This window comes from Saccostrea cucullata, unplaced genomic scaffold (assembly GCF_032062105.1).
Source record: "Saccostrea cucullata isolate Sc308-1 unplaced genomic scaffold, CSIRO_AGI_Scuc_v1 ctg3071, whole genome shotgun sequence".
Lineage (NCBI taxonomy): Eukaryota > Metazoa > Mollusca > Bivalvia > Ostreida > Ostreidae > Saccostrea > Saccostrea cuccullata.
Genome location: NW_026925717.1, coordinates 85,058 through 102,521, shown reverse-complemented (window position 1 = coordinate 102,521; position 17,464 = coordinate 85,058). Strand labels below are relative to the sequence as shown.

General features: G+C 33.6%; 1 protein-coding gene across 2 annotated transcripts in view; it reads right to left on the bottom strand.

Moving 5' to 3' along the window:
* Nucleotides 1-489: 489 nt before the first annotated feature.
* The window catches only part of LOC134269645 (uncharacterized), an 81,566-nt gene continuing 64,591 nt past the window's right edge, over nt 490-17,464 (bottom strand). For both annotated transcript variants that reach the window (XM_062751848.1, XM_062751849.1), the window contains one exon: nt 490-1,136. In XM_062751848.1, the coding sequence (XP_062607832.1) occupies nt 865-1,136 (272 nt within the window). In that variant the 3' untranslated portion in view covers nt 490-864. The remainder of the gene's footprint in view (nt 1,137-17,464) is intronic.

Sequence of the window (17,464 nt, the reverse complement as noted above, 5' to 3'; positions counted from 1 at the left end):
AAGAATGTCCGCCTGCCTGCAAAAAGTTTAACCTTGCCCATAACTTTTGAGTGGGTGGGACTATGGCTTTCATATTTCACAGATGTATTCTTTGTGACAAGACCTTTCTTTGGGTACCACCAAATTTGACCTCTTGACCTTGGAGTTCGACTACTTTTACAAAATATACCACACTTTTACTTTGTCCATAACTTTTCAAAGGCTGGTGCTTGGATTTTCATACTTCTCATATGTATTCTTTGTGACAAGACCTTTCATTGATTTCCAACAATTTTGACGTTGACCTTGGTAGATTGACCTACTTTTAAAAAACTTTACCTTAGCCATAATTTTTAAAGTTAAGGGCTTGGGCTTTCATACTTCACATATGTAATCCTTGTGATAAGAAATTTCTGGGATTTTAATATACCGTGACTCTTTTACCTTGACCTAGGATTTGACCTTCTTTGAAAAAACTTAAACCTTGGTCACAACTTTTGAATGGTTTAAGTTAAGGCTTTCATACTTTACATATGTAATCCTTCTAACCAGACCTTTCTTTAGAAACCAACAACTTTGACCCTTTGAATTTGACCTAGGAGTTTGACCTACTTTTCAAAATACTTTATCCTTGGCCATAACTTTTGAACAGGTGGTGCTAGGGCTTTCATATTTTTTTCACAATTATTTCTTGTGTCAGAGTAGGCTTCACTTTGAAAACCAACATATTTGATTTGCATTTGAGAAAGTGTATAACCTTTGCCATTCTTTCTATATTGGGGCATCAAACACATCTTGTTTTATTGTTGGCCCCAGCATTATTGTTTTTTGAATATAATATTGAAATATATAATATCTGAGTTCAATTATACACTGATCAAGGATCTAAATTCTGTATGAGATCAGATATTCAGGATAGCAAGCTTTGTTATCATACAAAATAAATTCTCTGAAATTCCAGCCACCATCCACAACAATAGAGTCGAAAAATAGGGAACTATGGGTAACATCAGTGCACCTGTCCTTGTAGCAGCGCTGGCAGGGTGGTCGAGTGTAGCTGTGCTTAGTCGTTGTGTCAGTCCTGACAAATATCTCCCCCAGACAAGCTCTCACTAACAACATCTGTTTCTCCTGTAAATCCCTGTTATGTATTGGATCTAAGTTTTTTTTAAAGAAAAAAATAATTAAAATTATATATAATTATAAATTCTTGAATGGTAAATTGTCATGCAAGCTAATTATCGATAATACAAAGTATCTACTGATGAATTCCATATCTGGTTAATATTAACTATCAGCAACAAATTTACCCAAATGAAAACTAGAAATATGTCAATAGGACATGAACGCCCCACCAAGGTTATACATGTATCAGTAATGCAACATGAAAATTTGAATCTGTGTATGAAATTTCAGAATATCTTGAATAGTGATGCAATTGAATTGCTTACATCAGTATGTATCAGCATATGAAGTTTAACACTAATTTAAGAAAGGGGAGGTCAAGGTAAAAAAATGTTGATGCAGTTGAAAAGCTCTCATTAGTATGTATCAGCATACAAAGTTGAAAAAATATTAGTATGTATCAGCATACAAAGTTGAAAAAATATTTAAAACTGACTTAATCACAATTTAAAAGTATAAAACAGATCACCAACACTTCGTGAGAATGCAGCAGTAAATTAATTTTGTTGACCAGTTTCGACCTGTGACGGTCGTCATCAGAACAATCAAGCATGTAAATTTATCTACAAAAGTAAAAAATGCGGATGACGTTGCTATATACACAAAAAAAATGCGGATGACGGTCAACAAAATAAATTTACTGCTGCATTCTCACGAAGTGTTAGTGATCTGTTTTATACTTTTAAGTTTATAACTTTAGTTACAGACCCTATTGAATACCTTTCGGTATCCACACGTGAGAATCTTCCGCAATTTTAACCTCAAGGTATTGGTCTCCAGCTTTTCTTTGTTTTGTATTCTACATTGTTACTGGGACCCCTGCATACCATAAGGTATCCACCATTCCGAACTGCGCTATACATTATGGCCACCTACTCCATTCCAAAGTTACAAGAATCAATTAACCAGAAAGTGAATGAATCTCTTAAGGTAGACATCAGTAACCCCAAAAAAAGATTCCGCAATGCTTCACAATCCAATACGGATATAGAATATTCAGAAACAACAAACAAATCTCAACAAGAAACAGCAGGGAAAGAAACCTCTATTGCAACATCCGATACAATGGGATCTTCCGAGAAACCAAAAATATCAGAAGAAAATGTTGCCATTTTTAGGACACTCCGGAAACTTCATATCAAACTCCAAAGAACTAAAAACCATGCTGCATACCTGAATAAATGCCAACAACTGGACCTTATACCAAAAACACTAAGAGCCAAAATTATTCCACAAATTCCAGACAGTAATGCTTTATTTCTCCTAAACTGGGAGGAAGCACACCTTAATTTTAGCTGCAGCCTCATCCGCTTACTTTATGAATATTGGAATACGAGAATTAATACGATTAATACACAGATACTTGATTTAAAATCCCAGCTTAAAATCAAAGAAAACACTAATGAATGGAACATATAAACGATCTATTAACTGCAATCCCAAACTTTATGAAGAAGAAGGAAGCCGATAAGGAATCAACAAAAGCATTCAAGGACGATAAAAATCCCAGTAATTATTAACTACACCCCCCCCTCCTTATGTAATGGACGAATTGTAGCGAGGATCTACATATACCTTCACGTTTCGCCTGAACGAATTTCATCATAAAACTACAATGAACTCTTGAACATTCTATAGAAATTATCTTTGTTTATATTAATACATGTTTTAATTATTTTAATGTAATTTTACCAACAATTATTGTCCTCCATAAAATAGGACTATTCAAAAGTAGAAATTTATGAAACCAAACTACATTTTATGTTATCCAAACATTTATAGGAAATATAATCTAATGTCCACTTGTATAATTTTAGCCCTCTATATATACATGTACAAATCCTCCGTATTTTTTCCATTGTGACGTCACAGTCTACCGAAACAGCTTGATGATACAACAGAAGAATAACAATCCACACAATTTATGGACAATTTTATTAATCATAAAACAATTATGTTACAGACCCTGAGACGTGCTACTACCCCACACGCTCGCTGCACGAACGGTGCACGAACGCTACACGGTTTGCACGAAACGCTGCACGGTTTACACGAAACGCTACACGGTTTGCACGAAACGCTACACGGTTTACACGAAACGCTTTGCACGAAAGGCTGCACGGTTTACACGAAAGGCTGCACGAAACGCTTTGTACACGTTTCTCACACGCTTTGTACACGATTCTCGCACGTTTTGGCCTCGGTTTAGATTTTCTACTCGGAATATCTCGGGCATTATTACGGTTCTACCATTAATCTAATGGAAATCTTTCACATACTAGCCACATTTAGCAGCTGTTTAAATTAAATATCTGTACACCAGTATTATATAAACCGATAGAAATATTTAATACTCTGACAGTTGTAATTAATTAATAAATAATTGTCATTTCGTATTAATTCATTTATTTATTTATCGAACTGTTTAAAAACGAAATGCCGATATCATGAATGACTGTTTAATAAAATGCAAGTTTTATATATTAGTCATGCATTTCAATGTAATATTTTTATGAGTATAATTTAATGAATTAAACACAAATTCGATTTCTTACTGCATGAATATGAACTCATTGATTTTAAATAAATAATATTGATTATATTGTGTTTGATTTCCGGAGGCAGGTTATTTTTCTTGATTTTGATCTAGTAATAAAATTTGCCTATATAGTCTACTAACGATTATTGATACATTTTTAAAGAATTTTTTTTATCTTACGTAAGCATTATCCATAGGAGGTAAACCGGTAAAAGGGGGGGGGGGGGTTAAATGTGATGTCTTAATCTAGTTTTATTCTCTCTCTCTCTTTTTAACATGAAGCTTATCAAATAACATCAGTATACCCATCATACTGTAAAATCCTTCGTTTCAAAACCCGACTAAACGTATGTATATATGTGTACATTAATTAATAGTCGCGACATTTGACTACACATTGTACATACAAATGAATGTAGATCGATCTTTACACGGCCTTCAAATATATTACAAGAAAACTGAAATATCTTATGATGAAATAAAATGTACGTGATTTATAAAACAAATAATATGCAATTATTCATGATTTACTCCTAAGCTTTCTTACATGATATTCATGAAAAGACTACCAAATCAGTTCTGTTTATTTTGCTGTTTACGGCTAGAAATTCGGATTTACAAATAAAAGATGAAATCCGCTGATTTATAAGTTGTACCCATTAAATATTTATAAAACCATTTTATGTCAAAAACAATAAAATCCAGTCGTAATTTTCAGGTGTCATTAAGCCGTGAACTCAACATATATATATAACAAAACAGGTTTTCAGTTGCCATGCACTCGGAGCCCGTGATCGCTGTTGTAAATGACCTTGATCACAGTTGAAAGGCGTAAAGAAGATTCCAATACATTTTAAGGGGTTGTATCTGCGCACATATTTAACAAAGGATTTAAAATAGAATAGAAAATTAAGCATTTATTTAAACTAACATTAGATTGAAAGTTACAACAAAAATGAAAGACTGTACTAGTAATTTAATTTAACACCCCCCCCCCCCCCCGTTTCTAAACATGTGGTCGTCAGTGCATGTGAATAAAAATTATAAAATCCATTTATTTGACAATAATGAGCAACAAATTTTATTTATGAAAGCTATTAAATGACATATCGTTTCAAATCTTTCTTTCACGTACTTTAAATGTAAAGACAAGAGCGGAGTCCTGATATATTTTTTTTTTAAATTAAAAAAATAATAATACCGGTATTTCTTTCTTTATTTGAGAAAAAAAATATTTTGAGAAATCATGATCGCGTTGATAGTATATAGAATTCAATGCCCTTAAAAATGTTGTACATAGTTGATTAATATTTGAACACATTTTCTATAGAAGGAAAAGAAAACAAATAAATAATTATATATTATATACATTACCGTGTAATTTCATTTTGTTGTTCCTTTTTTTGTTTTTACTCCTAAAATATCACAATAATACATGTAATTAATTCAATAATAAAACTAATACAATTTGACGTCCTAACCCATCGACAGCCAATTTTAAAATGAAATGACTTCCGAATGAATCTTACACGATTCTTGCACGAAAATCACACGTTTCTCACACGGTTCTTACACGAAAGTCGCACGTTTCTCACACGCTTTTCGCACGCTCGCTACACGGTTTGCACGAAACGCTTTGGAGCTTACACGAAACGCTGCACGGTTTACACGAAACGCTACACGGTTTGCACGAAACGCTGCACGGTTTACACGAAACGCTACACGGTTTGCACGAAACGGAAAGCGCACGAAAGTCACACGCTTTTTGGGGGTAGTAGCACGTCTCAGGGTCTGTATTTACTGACTAAATCTTAAGTCAGAAAATTTTTAAAGGAAATGTAAATTAATTATATCTTGTATAAAGTACCATAGTTAAGCAAGTATGTACAAAACACTCCGCATTTTATTTTGTATATAGTAACGTCATCCGCATTTTTTGTGTATATAGCAACGTCATCCGCATTTTTTACTTTATTTTTTTTCAAAAGATAAATTTACATGCTTGATTGTTCAGATGACAACCGTCACAGGTTGTAACCGGTCAACAAAATAAATTTACTGCTGCATTCTCACGAAGTGTTGGTGATCTGTTTTATACTTTTAAGTTTATAACTTTAGTTACAGACCCTATTGAATACCTTTCGGTATCCACACGTGAGAATCTTCCGCAATTTTAACCTCAAGGTGTTGGTCTCCAGCTTTTCTTTGTTTTTTAATTACAATTTGATAAAAGTGAGGTCAAGGTCAAATAAAAGGTCAAGGTCAAAAATGTTGATGCAGATGAATCGCTTACATCAGTATGTATCAGCATATGAAGTTTGACACTAATTTAAGAAGTGAGGTCAAGCTAAAAGGAAAGGTCAAGGTCAAATGTTGATGTAGTTGAATAACTCTCATCAGTATGGATCAACATATGAAGTTTGATAAATAATATCTTGAATGGTATCTTTAAAACTGAGCTAAACAATCGTTTAAGAAAAGTGAGGTCAAAGGTCAAAGAAAGGTCAGGTAAAAAAATGTTATTGCAATTGAATAGCACTCATCAGTATGTATCAGCATATGAAGATTGATTACACTATCTTAAATGGAATCTTAAAAACTGAGCTAAACACTCATTTAAGAAAAGTGAGGTCAAGGTCAAAGGAAAGGTCAAGGTCAAAAACACGGATGCAGTTGAATAGCTCTCATCAGTTTGTATCAGCCTATGAAGTTTGATAATGCTTTTGTATGGTATCTTTAAAACTGAGCTAAACACTCATTTAAGAAAAGTGAGGTCAAGGTCAAATGAAAGGTCAAGATAAAAAATGTTGATGCAGTTGAATAGCTCTCATCAGTATGTATCAGCATATGAAGTTTGATAACACTATCTTGAATGGTATATTTAAAACTGAGCTAAACACTCATTTAAGGAAAGTGAGGTCAAGGTCAAAGGAAAGGTCAAGGTAAAAAAAAAATGTTGATGCAGTTGCATAGTTCTCATCAATATCTATCATTCTATGAAGTTTGATGAAAATATCTTGGGTAGTTTCTTTGAAACTGAGCTAATTGCAAAGTGTGACAGAAGGACAGACGGAAGGACAGCTAGACACCCTTACAGAAAAACTTATAAGTGTTTTATAATCCACTTATTAGCAATTTATAAGTCACTTATAAATGTTGAAATTTACTTATAAGTGTACTATAAGTCAAAGTAAGTATAGGGGAACAGATTTCGTTAATACTTCACTTATAAGTAAAGATGAGCTACATATCAGTGAATAAACATTTGAGATTCACTTACGAAATATCTCACACAAGTGTCAACTTCTTAGACACTACTATTTACAAAGGATCAAGATTCTTAGATAGCCAGCGATTAGACATTCGCTTGTATATCAAACCTACTAACAGCTTCCAATACTTGCACAGGCAAAGTACTCGTAGCCCATCAGTTTTCAAGGGCCTAATTAAAGGAGAATGTACCAGACATCTGAGAAATACTAGTGATCAAGCTGTACTGGAACTTATCTTTAGAGATTTCAAAACTCATCTCGAAAAAAGAGGTTATAAACATTCAGAAATTGAACCTATTATGCAAGAAACTATTTCTGCAAATAGAATGGATCTTCTTAAAAAATCAAAGAAGAAAAACAACAAAAAGGCTGTACCAAACATTTTGGTCACCAAGTTTAACCCATGTATAAAGGGGTTAAGGAAACGACTTATGAAATATTGGAGTTACATACTTGATGATGAAGTATGCAAAGAATTATTCACAACACCCCCTATGGTGGCATACAGCAAACACAAGAATATAGGCGATCTTATCATTAGATCCAAATTAAAATCAAATGAAGTTCAAAGAAATTGATTGGTTTATGCATACGGTAGACCCCTGATGATGGCAGGCCGTATCACAATTATAAAATGACATGTGCTATTAATACTGCCGAAACACTCTTAATTAATTTAACAAATGAGCAACTGACCAAATGCTTCATTAAGAGTGTCGGGTTCTGATAAGTTTAAGACATGTCTGGTTGTTAAGATGCCGTCGTTTTTTTGCACTTATGATTCGGGACAATGTCCAAAACGGCATCCGCCCTTGTATCGCCTTCCTTGAACGCGATCGGCATTTCTGAATTTATTGGGACTTACTTTCACTCACGAAGTTCATTTGGTCACATATATCTATCTCCCAATTTAACACTGCTGAGACAAATGGTTACTTTGTGCTTCCCATAAAATTTACACAGGAAATCTCTGTAACCAAAGACCTCTCCATTGTGAGTCATATCTGTGTAATTTCTGTTAGAACAGAAAAATTCCCAAAAAGGTGGGCTTTTGACAGAGATATAAAGCCAATATAATAAGGAAAGTTCATTACAAACAATTATGCTACAAAGATTCAACAAATTATCATTAAAGAAGTCTGAAAGCAAAACAAAAACAAAAATGGAAGAGCAATTTCCATGTAACCAAGAAGCGGTTTATCTTCAAGAAGATAATGACTTGAACTTGACTTTGAAGCTGAATGAGGATAGTACTGATAACGGATTTGAAATTCAGGACGAAATTGAACCATCAGTAGCAACCATTCATCAATTGATGCGAGAAAGACAGGAACACGCAAAGAAGAAAGAAAGTATAAAATATGCAATGAGAACTGGCGTATATCCTAGTTGGCTCTCTCTAAAATTCCAGTGCCAACTAAATTTACCAAATCCAGAAGACAACGAAGACTTTGCAAAATTCTGGAAGGGTACTATGAAACTTGAACGCCAGAGAACACTTAAAAACTTAACAGACTACTTTGAAACTCGCATTGAAAAGAAAAATAAGGAAATTAACAACGTTAGGAGCAGTACTTTCCAAAAATTGGGAACTAAAACAAAGGTCAGTGCGGACGCAAAAGGGAATTAGATAGATTAATCAAAAAGGCACAAAGTGAACACACTAAGGCCTTGGAACTTTTCTGGGATAATCTACACACAGGACAGTCATCTTCATTTCGAGACACACCTAGACACGAACCTGCAACTTACAGGCGACCTAGGGGACAAGACACATTTCGTGGAACGAGACGTCGAAGTTACAAGCCTTATTGAAAGTGTGAGCGTTACCAGAGTTTTTTATATAAACTATGCTCAATATCTGATTACTTTACTGTTAAATCCACGAACGACATTATTTATGGCAATTGTGTGAATTTTCACGTTCAGAGAAAAATAGGATTTTTATTGAACATCAAAATATACAACTATTGTATGGACTTAATTGAACTTTTTCATGTCTTTATTTTGTCACATTCATTTGGCTTGTTCACACTGTTTTTTAACACGATTAAAAATGTGTATCTGCTCCACCAATCATATTTGTTTTAGACACTGAAGGCGTGTCTAAGCTTATACACATGCGCTACAAACAAATTGGCATTGATGATAATTCTTACTCATACATGCTCTGTCCATCTTGCAAGCAAAATGGGTAGACGTTTTAAAAGAGAACAGAAAACTAAAAAGGCTCTTTTACGAGTACGATCTATTTCTGCTCGTAACTTGCAGAAAAAAATGGTCTTTTACGAGTACGATCTATCTCTGCTCGTAACTTGCAGCTGTTTAATTTAAGGAAAATGGGAATCCAAGTTTTAAACTTGTCAAAACATTGTTTGACACGTGCTGAACAATCTCTTCTTAGTAAAGGACTAAAATTTATACCAAGTCCTAAGTCTTACAATGCCAAAAACATTGTACTAAGAGATTTTGATGAATTTGCACGAAAATTAAGGTGCAAATATTTGTTCAGCAATTCCGATGACAACTTATTGCATCCTTTTAGACAACGCTCAGGTTACAAACCACAGCACACATGTGATGCATTAGAAAAGTATATCGATAAGACTAAACTCGAATTAACATCAATGCCAATCAAACGTTTTGAAGCCAATCTCACTAAACATGAGAGGGAAGCCTAATGTCTCATTAAAAAGAAATTAAAAAGGCAGACAAAAGCAACACAGTTGTTGTAATGGACAGAGATCAATATATCTCAGAAGGCATGAGACAACTCGATTCTGCCTATTATGTCCAAGTAGAAAAACCTGATTTAGAAGCTCTACATCAGAGCATCCAGTCTAAAGCTTTTGAGATGTATCAAAACCAAACTTTAGACAAGGAAACTTATCGGTTTTTAAGCACAAATAAGAATGTCAATTTGAAATGCGGGAGTCTGTATTTGCTCCCTAAAATACATAAAACTAGTTTTAATTGTAACGGGGACCGTTAAAGATGTTCCCCAAACGCTTCCCAACTCCCTTCTTGATCCATTTTCCTGTAAGACTTTTTAAAAAAATATGCTCAGTATCAAAGGATTTCATCAAAGAATTATCAAAACTACAATGATATCATCTATATTCCATTTAATGTATTGCACGCGAACGCACTTGCATGCACATAACTCATTCTTCAATACTGGTGAATTTTTAAAATATATTTCTTTTCTGCTTTATTTTCCAATAAATAATGTGTAAGTAGATATATTGATATTGATATGATTTGATACTTGTGTAAGGATATAGTATAAATAGTTCTAAGAATGTGAGTTGAGGAATAAAATAATATTGGTCATTGTTGTATTGCATTTAGGGGGTTTCAATCACAGAAATGTGACATAATTTTCTAATAGGCATAAAGATGTTGTTTTATTTAAAAGTAAAATCATTTGGGATGATATATGTGTACATTGTCTAAGCATATAAATGAAATAATATATTTATTTTGTCAAACATGCTAAAATTATCCTAATTATTTTTTTCTGAACAAAAAATTTATGGATTATGTTTGTAACGCATTGTGTCCCTATACATTAAAATTTTTTACACCTCTCTACAAACATTAAATAATTTGTCAAGTACAATTTCTGTGTTTAATTAATGAGTACGTGTGATAAATTATTTTTAACAATATGCTTCATGAACATAACTCAGTTCTTTTTATAATTTTAAAATGATCTTTGATTGTAAAATGTTTGGTGTCTTGACCGTTACGAACATAATAGCTTTCAGTATGATTGCTAAAATAACAGCCAATGAATCATAAGCTTGCCTCAGGAAGTCCGTAGCATTGGTATAATTATTAATTGAAAACGAAAGTTAAAAGGTGGCGCAGCTGTCTGCTAGTAAACATGGTGATGCTCATTGTGTCCACGTGGAAAAAAGAAGTTACGTACATAATAGATTTGGTAAGTATATTCATATTGTATCAGTTTGAGTGAATGTTTAACACATAAATACAGTCATTGTATCTTTATACAATGTAGCTATTAATCAGAAACTAAAATATGTCGCTTATGACCATACAAAATGCATATATCTGTCCGAGTCGAGTACTTTCTGTTTAACATTTGACTTTTGATTCGCGTCTTTTGTTACGAACATAAGTGCCTTTACATTATTTGAATAATCTATTAATGATAAAGTTACACTGTACTATATTTTATTCTATATTTGTTAGTTTTGTTCTGTTCTTATCAAAGGATGAATACTTATTGAATATTTTTCTTAAATATTGACATATCGTTTATGTACTACGTTCGTAAAGGAGACACGAAAAGTGGAAGAAGTGACATAATTTGTGCTTTATTTGCCTTGTTTCTGGTTTTATCAAGGATATATAATAAATATAATTAAACAGCATATGTATTGATTACATCACGGTGTATTTTGTTTTATTTTTTTTTTCTTTCAGATTTACAAGAAATGACTGAATTAATTATGTTCGTAACAATGACACAAAGATCCACAAGACTCAAAATAGAAGACCTAGGATATTTAGCAATTCAACTGACAATTTACTTGTCTGTATTAATTCTCTTTGAAAGCTAGTCTATTATTAAGCTTTGAAATGAAATATTTAAAGTATTAAAGACAAGTGTTCGATTGTCTTGTTATTTTTATGTTCTTTTTTAAAGCCTGATTCGTAGTTTGGTGTCCATGTTACTTACATAATTTTTCCTTTTTTGAAACTAGAAATAAAAATTGTGACTTTTTAAATAAATTCCATTTCATATATCATTAAACATGATTTCATCATACCTTATTGATTATATTATTTTTATATTTTAACAAGTTGTTAAATTCTAGTAATATGTTACTTGTTTAGTGCTTATGTAAGTAACCGTGTCCGTTGGTAATCTTGGATATATTTTCTGATTATAATGGAATAAGGCAGAAATAAGTCATGCAACAAAACATGCAAACAAGTGTTTATATACTTCAAAAAGGATTCACCAGAAAAGAATAGCTTATTGATTTAAAAAACAGTCACTGTGGACACCAAGTTACGTACATAAAATTTCAGACATGCTTGTACATTTGGACACCTTTCTCCTTTAAGATTTCAGATTATCTTCCCATCAATTTTTTTCAGAAGCAGGAAGGGTATTCACTCAATAAATATACATAAATTATGAAATTGATTATTTTTAAAAATCAGCCCTTAGGTCACACATTTGAATTCAGTTCTGAAGAATGAGTTACATGCAAGATGATCAAGGCATGTTGTTTAAACCATTAACCTATCTTTTTATCGTGAAAATCAATCAAAAAAATCATAAAAATATAAATGTTACCATTTTTCGAATATATAGGTGATTTTACGTATGGCGCATGCGCACGTGCATGCATGCATGTCCTTGCATTCAAATTTGATAGAAGCATAATGTAGGAATCAATTATACCTATTCATATTCTGAATTTCATCCCGTTTCGTTGAGAACTTAGAAAGTTACAGACATTTAAAGTTTTAGCCAATCAGATTGCAGCACACGTGCATGCGCATGTTTTCATGATAATTCTTTTATATCATGCTGTAGATCTTTATAGTGTATGAATATGTTCAAAATTTCAAAGGATTTTATGGAAAAACAAGAAAGATATTGATACTTTTGTTTCAGCCAATCAGAGCAAAGTGCTCGCGCATGCACGTGAGATCTTGCTATTTTGAACATGTCATCATGTCTATACAGCTAATATATCCTCATATTATGAGTTTCAAAGCATTTCATCAAGAAATAGAAAAGTTGCGGCTACATCTATTATAAAAGTCATTTCACGTGTTGCACTTGCGTGCTCTTGCAAGCACGTGCGCGAGGAACATGTTATCATGCCTATAGAACTAATATATCCTTATATTATGAGTTTCAAAGCATATAGTCAAAAAATATAAAAGTTACGGCTATATCTATTATATTGGTCATTTCACGTGTTGCACGTGCACGCTCTTGCAAGCACGTGCGCTGAAAATGACCTTGATTCCGCAAATCTACATAACATGTCTACTAACCCTAAAAAGGTGTTACCTACTTCGGGTGAACAGTTTACAAGATCACTCGCGGATAAAAAAGTACCCAAGAAGAAGAAGAAAAATAACTAGAAAGTCTGCTATTGCAAGCAATAGCATATGTCGCCCCGTACTGGACAAGACTTTCATTTTTATCATCACTAAAACAATGGTCCATTAGCTAAGCTTGGACAACCATCGAGTCGTATCAGTCCTTTCCGTTGGAAACGGAAGACCTTAATTGGGTACATCCCATTTTATTTTTAGAATCGGTAGGAGAAGAAAGTAGTGCAGGAAAAAATTACAAGTTCCTAAATTTGCAGACTTGCATAAAAGAAATTGGGCAGATGTACTGAACTGAGCCTCATACTTGTTAATTGGCAGTATCTTTCCTACCAAAAAAGCTTGGCAAATGTAATTTTTTAAGAAGATCAGCCGAATTATTTTGTGTATTATAACGCCAGTTAGAACTCTGAAATTTCACTTTCATTTTTAGAGGTTCTGCCGGAAAACGAATCTGACATGCCACCTTCAATTCGAGCATTTCTGCATTGTACAGGGCTGATGTTTCTTATGAGATGATAAATCATGTGTAAACTTTCTCAGTTTAGCGGAATCGTGAACATTTTCGGCGAGATGAATGTTTTGTTTACAGTAGTGATCAAGGCTTAGCGCACTTGTAGGAGCGGATCCTAGGATTTATGAATGAATAAAAACTATGGAAATAACGTACCAATTTTTCTAATTTATACTTGCACTATCTAATGAAATTAATAATATACAAGTTATAGATATACAAAAAAATGCGAAATGCTAATAAATGCAGTTGACAATCGTTATTTTATATATAGATAAAATAAAATAATTATAAAATCTAGAGACAAGACAGAAGAAGAATGAAGGTTGGCAAACTATGAAATCACATCAGGAGAACTGAATTTTATGAATGAAACTTTTAAAACGTCACTTGTAAGTTGTATATGTTAGATATGTGTATTCTAACTGGCAGTGCGCTTCAAAAGGGGGGGGGGGTCGTCTTGAACATAGTACCTTACGTTTGAACGGTAAGGGCTAGGGCTTTCGTATTTCAAATATGTAATCCTTGTGAAAAGAACTTTTATTGGACACGAAGAACTTTGACCCTTTGACCTAGACCTTGGAGAACACATGTGTACATCTTAACCTTTTTTCTGTTTCGTTTCTATGACAACTGTGAGCGACTCATTACAATTATTTTAAAAGTAAAAATCACTTTGACACATTGCAAGGAATTAACATTGAAAGTTTCAAAACGATTGCTTGAGTAGTTATTGAGAAAATCGAAATTAAAGAATTTTAACATTCCCCTGGTTTCCATGGCAATAATCGAGTATTTGAAAATTTTAAATGCAAGGCGCACAACTACAGATACTAATCATTAAAATAAAAAGAGTTTCATTACAAACGTTTAAGGGACCAGAGAGAACACTCTCGGACAAAATTCGTCGCTTTTTACAGGTTTCCATGGCAACGGTAGACATATTGAAACTGAACGACCTCACTGCACAACTACAACCAGTGATCGTCCTTTGTGGAAAGTTTCAGGAAGATTGCCCCAGTCATCTCCGAGAAACAGCCTGGATAAAAAAAACATGCGTACAATATCAATATGTCGTCCCCGACTTCGTTCGGGGCGACATAATAATAAACTAGAAACGATCTCGTTGCTAGCAACGAGAGGTCTTCCGTCCGATTCAGGAAAAAAAATCTCGTATAATCGAGCTGAAAAGTGATTCAAAATTTTGGTCGCAAAGAGGATTGAACCCATGTCGCCTTTTTCTGTTTTATCCCCAACGCGCAAACCATAAAGCTTTTGGGAGTACTGCTCTAAATATACTTGTGTGTATACTTTTGCAACAGTACACCTGTCTAAGAATCATAAAAGGCGGGTCACTATCAATAATTTGCGCCAAACGCCACGAGTAAATATTCGTGCATTTTCATACATTTTATTTGCTAAAAACTCGACTCTGCAGAACCAGAGAAGGTTTTCTACAGGTCCATTCCCCATCATGGGGATGACCTTACTTGCACATTGGCACCATGTGTATTATCGGCGCAGCCTATTTATGAGAAAATGAAATGAATATTTTTTAGTGTTTAAGAAAACGTTGAACCTACGCTTGCGAAAGTTCTAAGACATTCAAAGATATTTAATTTCTTCTTTATCAAATCAAGAAACTGATTATACGTTAAATCAGCAAATAGGGGCCTTTACTTATGCCATGAATATCACAGAAAAAGATTCAAAATTTTGGTCGCAAAGAGGATTGAACCCATGTCGCCTTTTTCTGTTTTATCCCCAACGCGCAAACCATAAAGCTTTTGGGAGTACTGCTCTAAATATACTTGTGTGTATACTTTTGCAACAGTACACCTGTCTAAGAATCATAAAAGGCGGGTCACTATTAATAATTTGCGCCAAACGCCAGGAGTAAATATTCGCGCATTTTCTTTGAACTTATCTATTAAATTGGTGTGATAGCTGCAATGAAATAAAATAAATAAAACGTTCTTATTGCCTTTATTTTATTTCGACGTTTAAAAGTCTTTGTACACATTACATATATCGTATCTAGCCCAGTTACACTTAAGTAGTGAAACGGAAATTAAGTGTTGAGATCGACACTGAATTGCAACGTACTACTACGTGAAAGTCCAAGTAGTTTTGTTTACATTTCATGCTTTCGTATGTCAGAATGGTTTAATCAAACGCTCAGCTGCCTCCATAAACCCCAATTGCGAAATGGCGGAATTGACAAAGACAGCCGCCATCTGGGGCCCGCTTCAGATTTTCAAATATTAATATCTAGAATTCAGATAAGCCAATTTTCAAACAACTTAGATAGTTATAATCTAATTGTTAAGATGAATACTTTTGATCAATAATGTATAACAAAGAATTGATCATTAGAGAGTTATAGATAAAAGACTTTTGGCCCCTCTTTGCCCCTAATTTGAAGGGTCAGCCCTATTTTTTTTATATCAAATGAAAGGTCTTGCGATATTGAACATTTTGTCTTCAATATGTTTTAACAAATTATGAACAGGAGTGAAGATATGAGACAAAATGCGTCAAATTTTGTGAGATATTTCTGAGACATTTTTTCGGCCCTACCGAACTTCGGTGCCTTTTGCGCTAGAAAGATTTGGAGACCCAATTACAACTCACCAAACCTTCCTCTTTTTCCCTAAAAATCTCAAGTCCATATCTTAAGTCGTTTCGGAGGAGTTTCCCGGACAAGCCGACCCTCTGAAAATCAGAAAATCGTCCATATCTCACGACCGGAAGTGAGATAATCAAAAAGGAAAAAAACCTATCAAGATCAATTGAATATCTTTCAGATCTGAAAGTTTGGTAGAAATCGGACGAGCCATCTCTGAGAAATCGCTTGCACAAAATCGGTTGGAAGAATAATAATAATAATAGGGAAAAAGAAACCGAACGAAAACAAGAAGGTCTTCCGTTGGAGACGGAAGACCTTAAAAACAGAGTAAAAACAATATGTTCCCCAACTTCGTTTGGGGAACAAAACTAGTGCTAATTGTAATGGGGACCGTTACACATGTTCCCCAAACACTCCCCACATTCCTTTTTGTGCCTTACTCCTGTAAGATTTCTTTTTTTTAGTTGCTCAGTATCGAAGGATTTGATTTAAAAATGGAAGAAGTTACAATGATATCAACTAAATATCATTTAACGTTTTGCATGCGCACGCAGGTTCATACATATGCAAGATGATCATGGCATGTTGGCTAAATGATTTACATATCTTTGTATATTGAGAATCGAAAGAAATTAATCCAATATAAATGTTACCATTTTTCAAGTATATTATTCATTTTACGCATGCGCACGTACATGTAAGTCCTTGCATTCAAGTTTTATAGTATCATAATATGGGAATCCATTATACCTACTATTCATATTCTAAATTTCATACCGTTTTGTTAAGAACCAAGAAAGTTACAGGTGTTTAAAGTTTCAGCCAATCAGATTGCAGAACATGTGCATGCATGCACGTGCTTTCATGATAACTCTTATTTATCATACTGTAGATCTTTATAATGTATGTCTATGTTCTAAATTTCAAAGGATTATCAGAAAAAACAAGAAAGATATTGAGACCTTAGTTTCAGCCAATCAGAGCGAAGCGCACGTGCATGCGCGTGACATCTTGCTATTTTGACCATGTCGTCTAGTCTATGCTACTAATATATCCTTATATTATAAATTTCAAAAGATTTCATCAAAAAATAGAAAAGTTACGGCTATATCCATTATATTGGTCATTTCACGTGTTGCACGTGCGCACTCTTGCAAGCACGTGCGCGCAAAATGGCATGTTGACAATGTCATCTTATCTACATTTATAATATGTCTTTATATTCTAAATATCAAAGA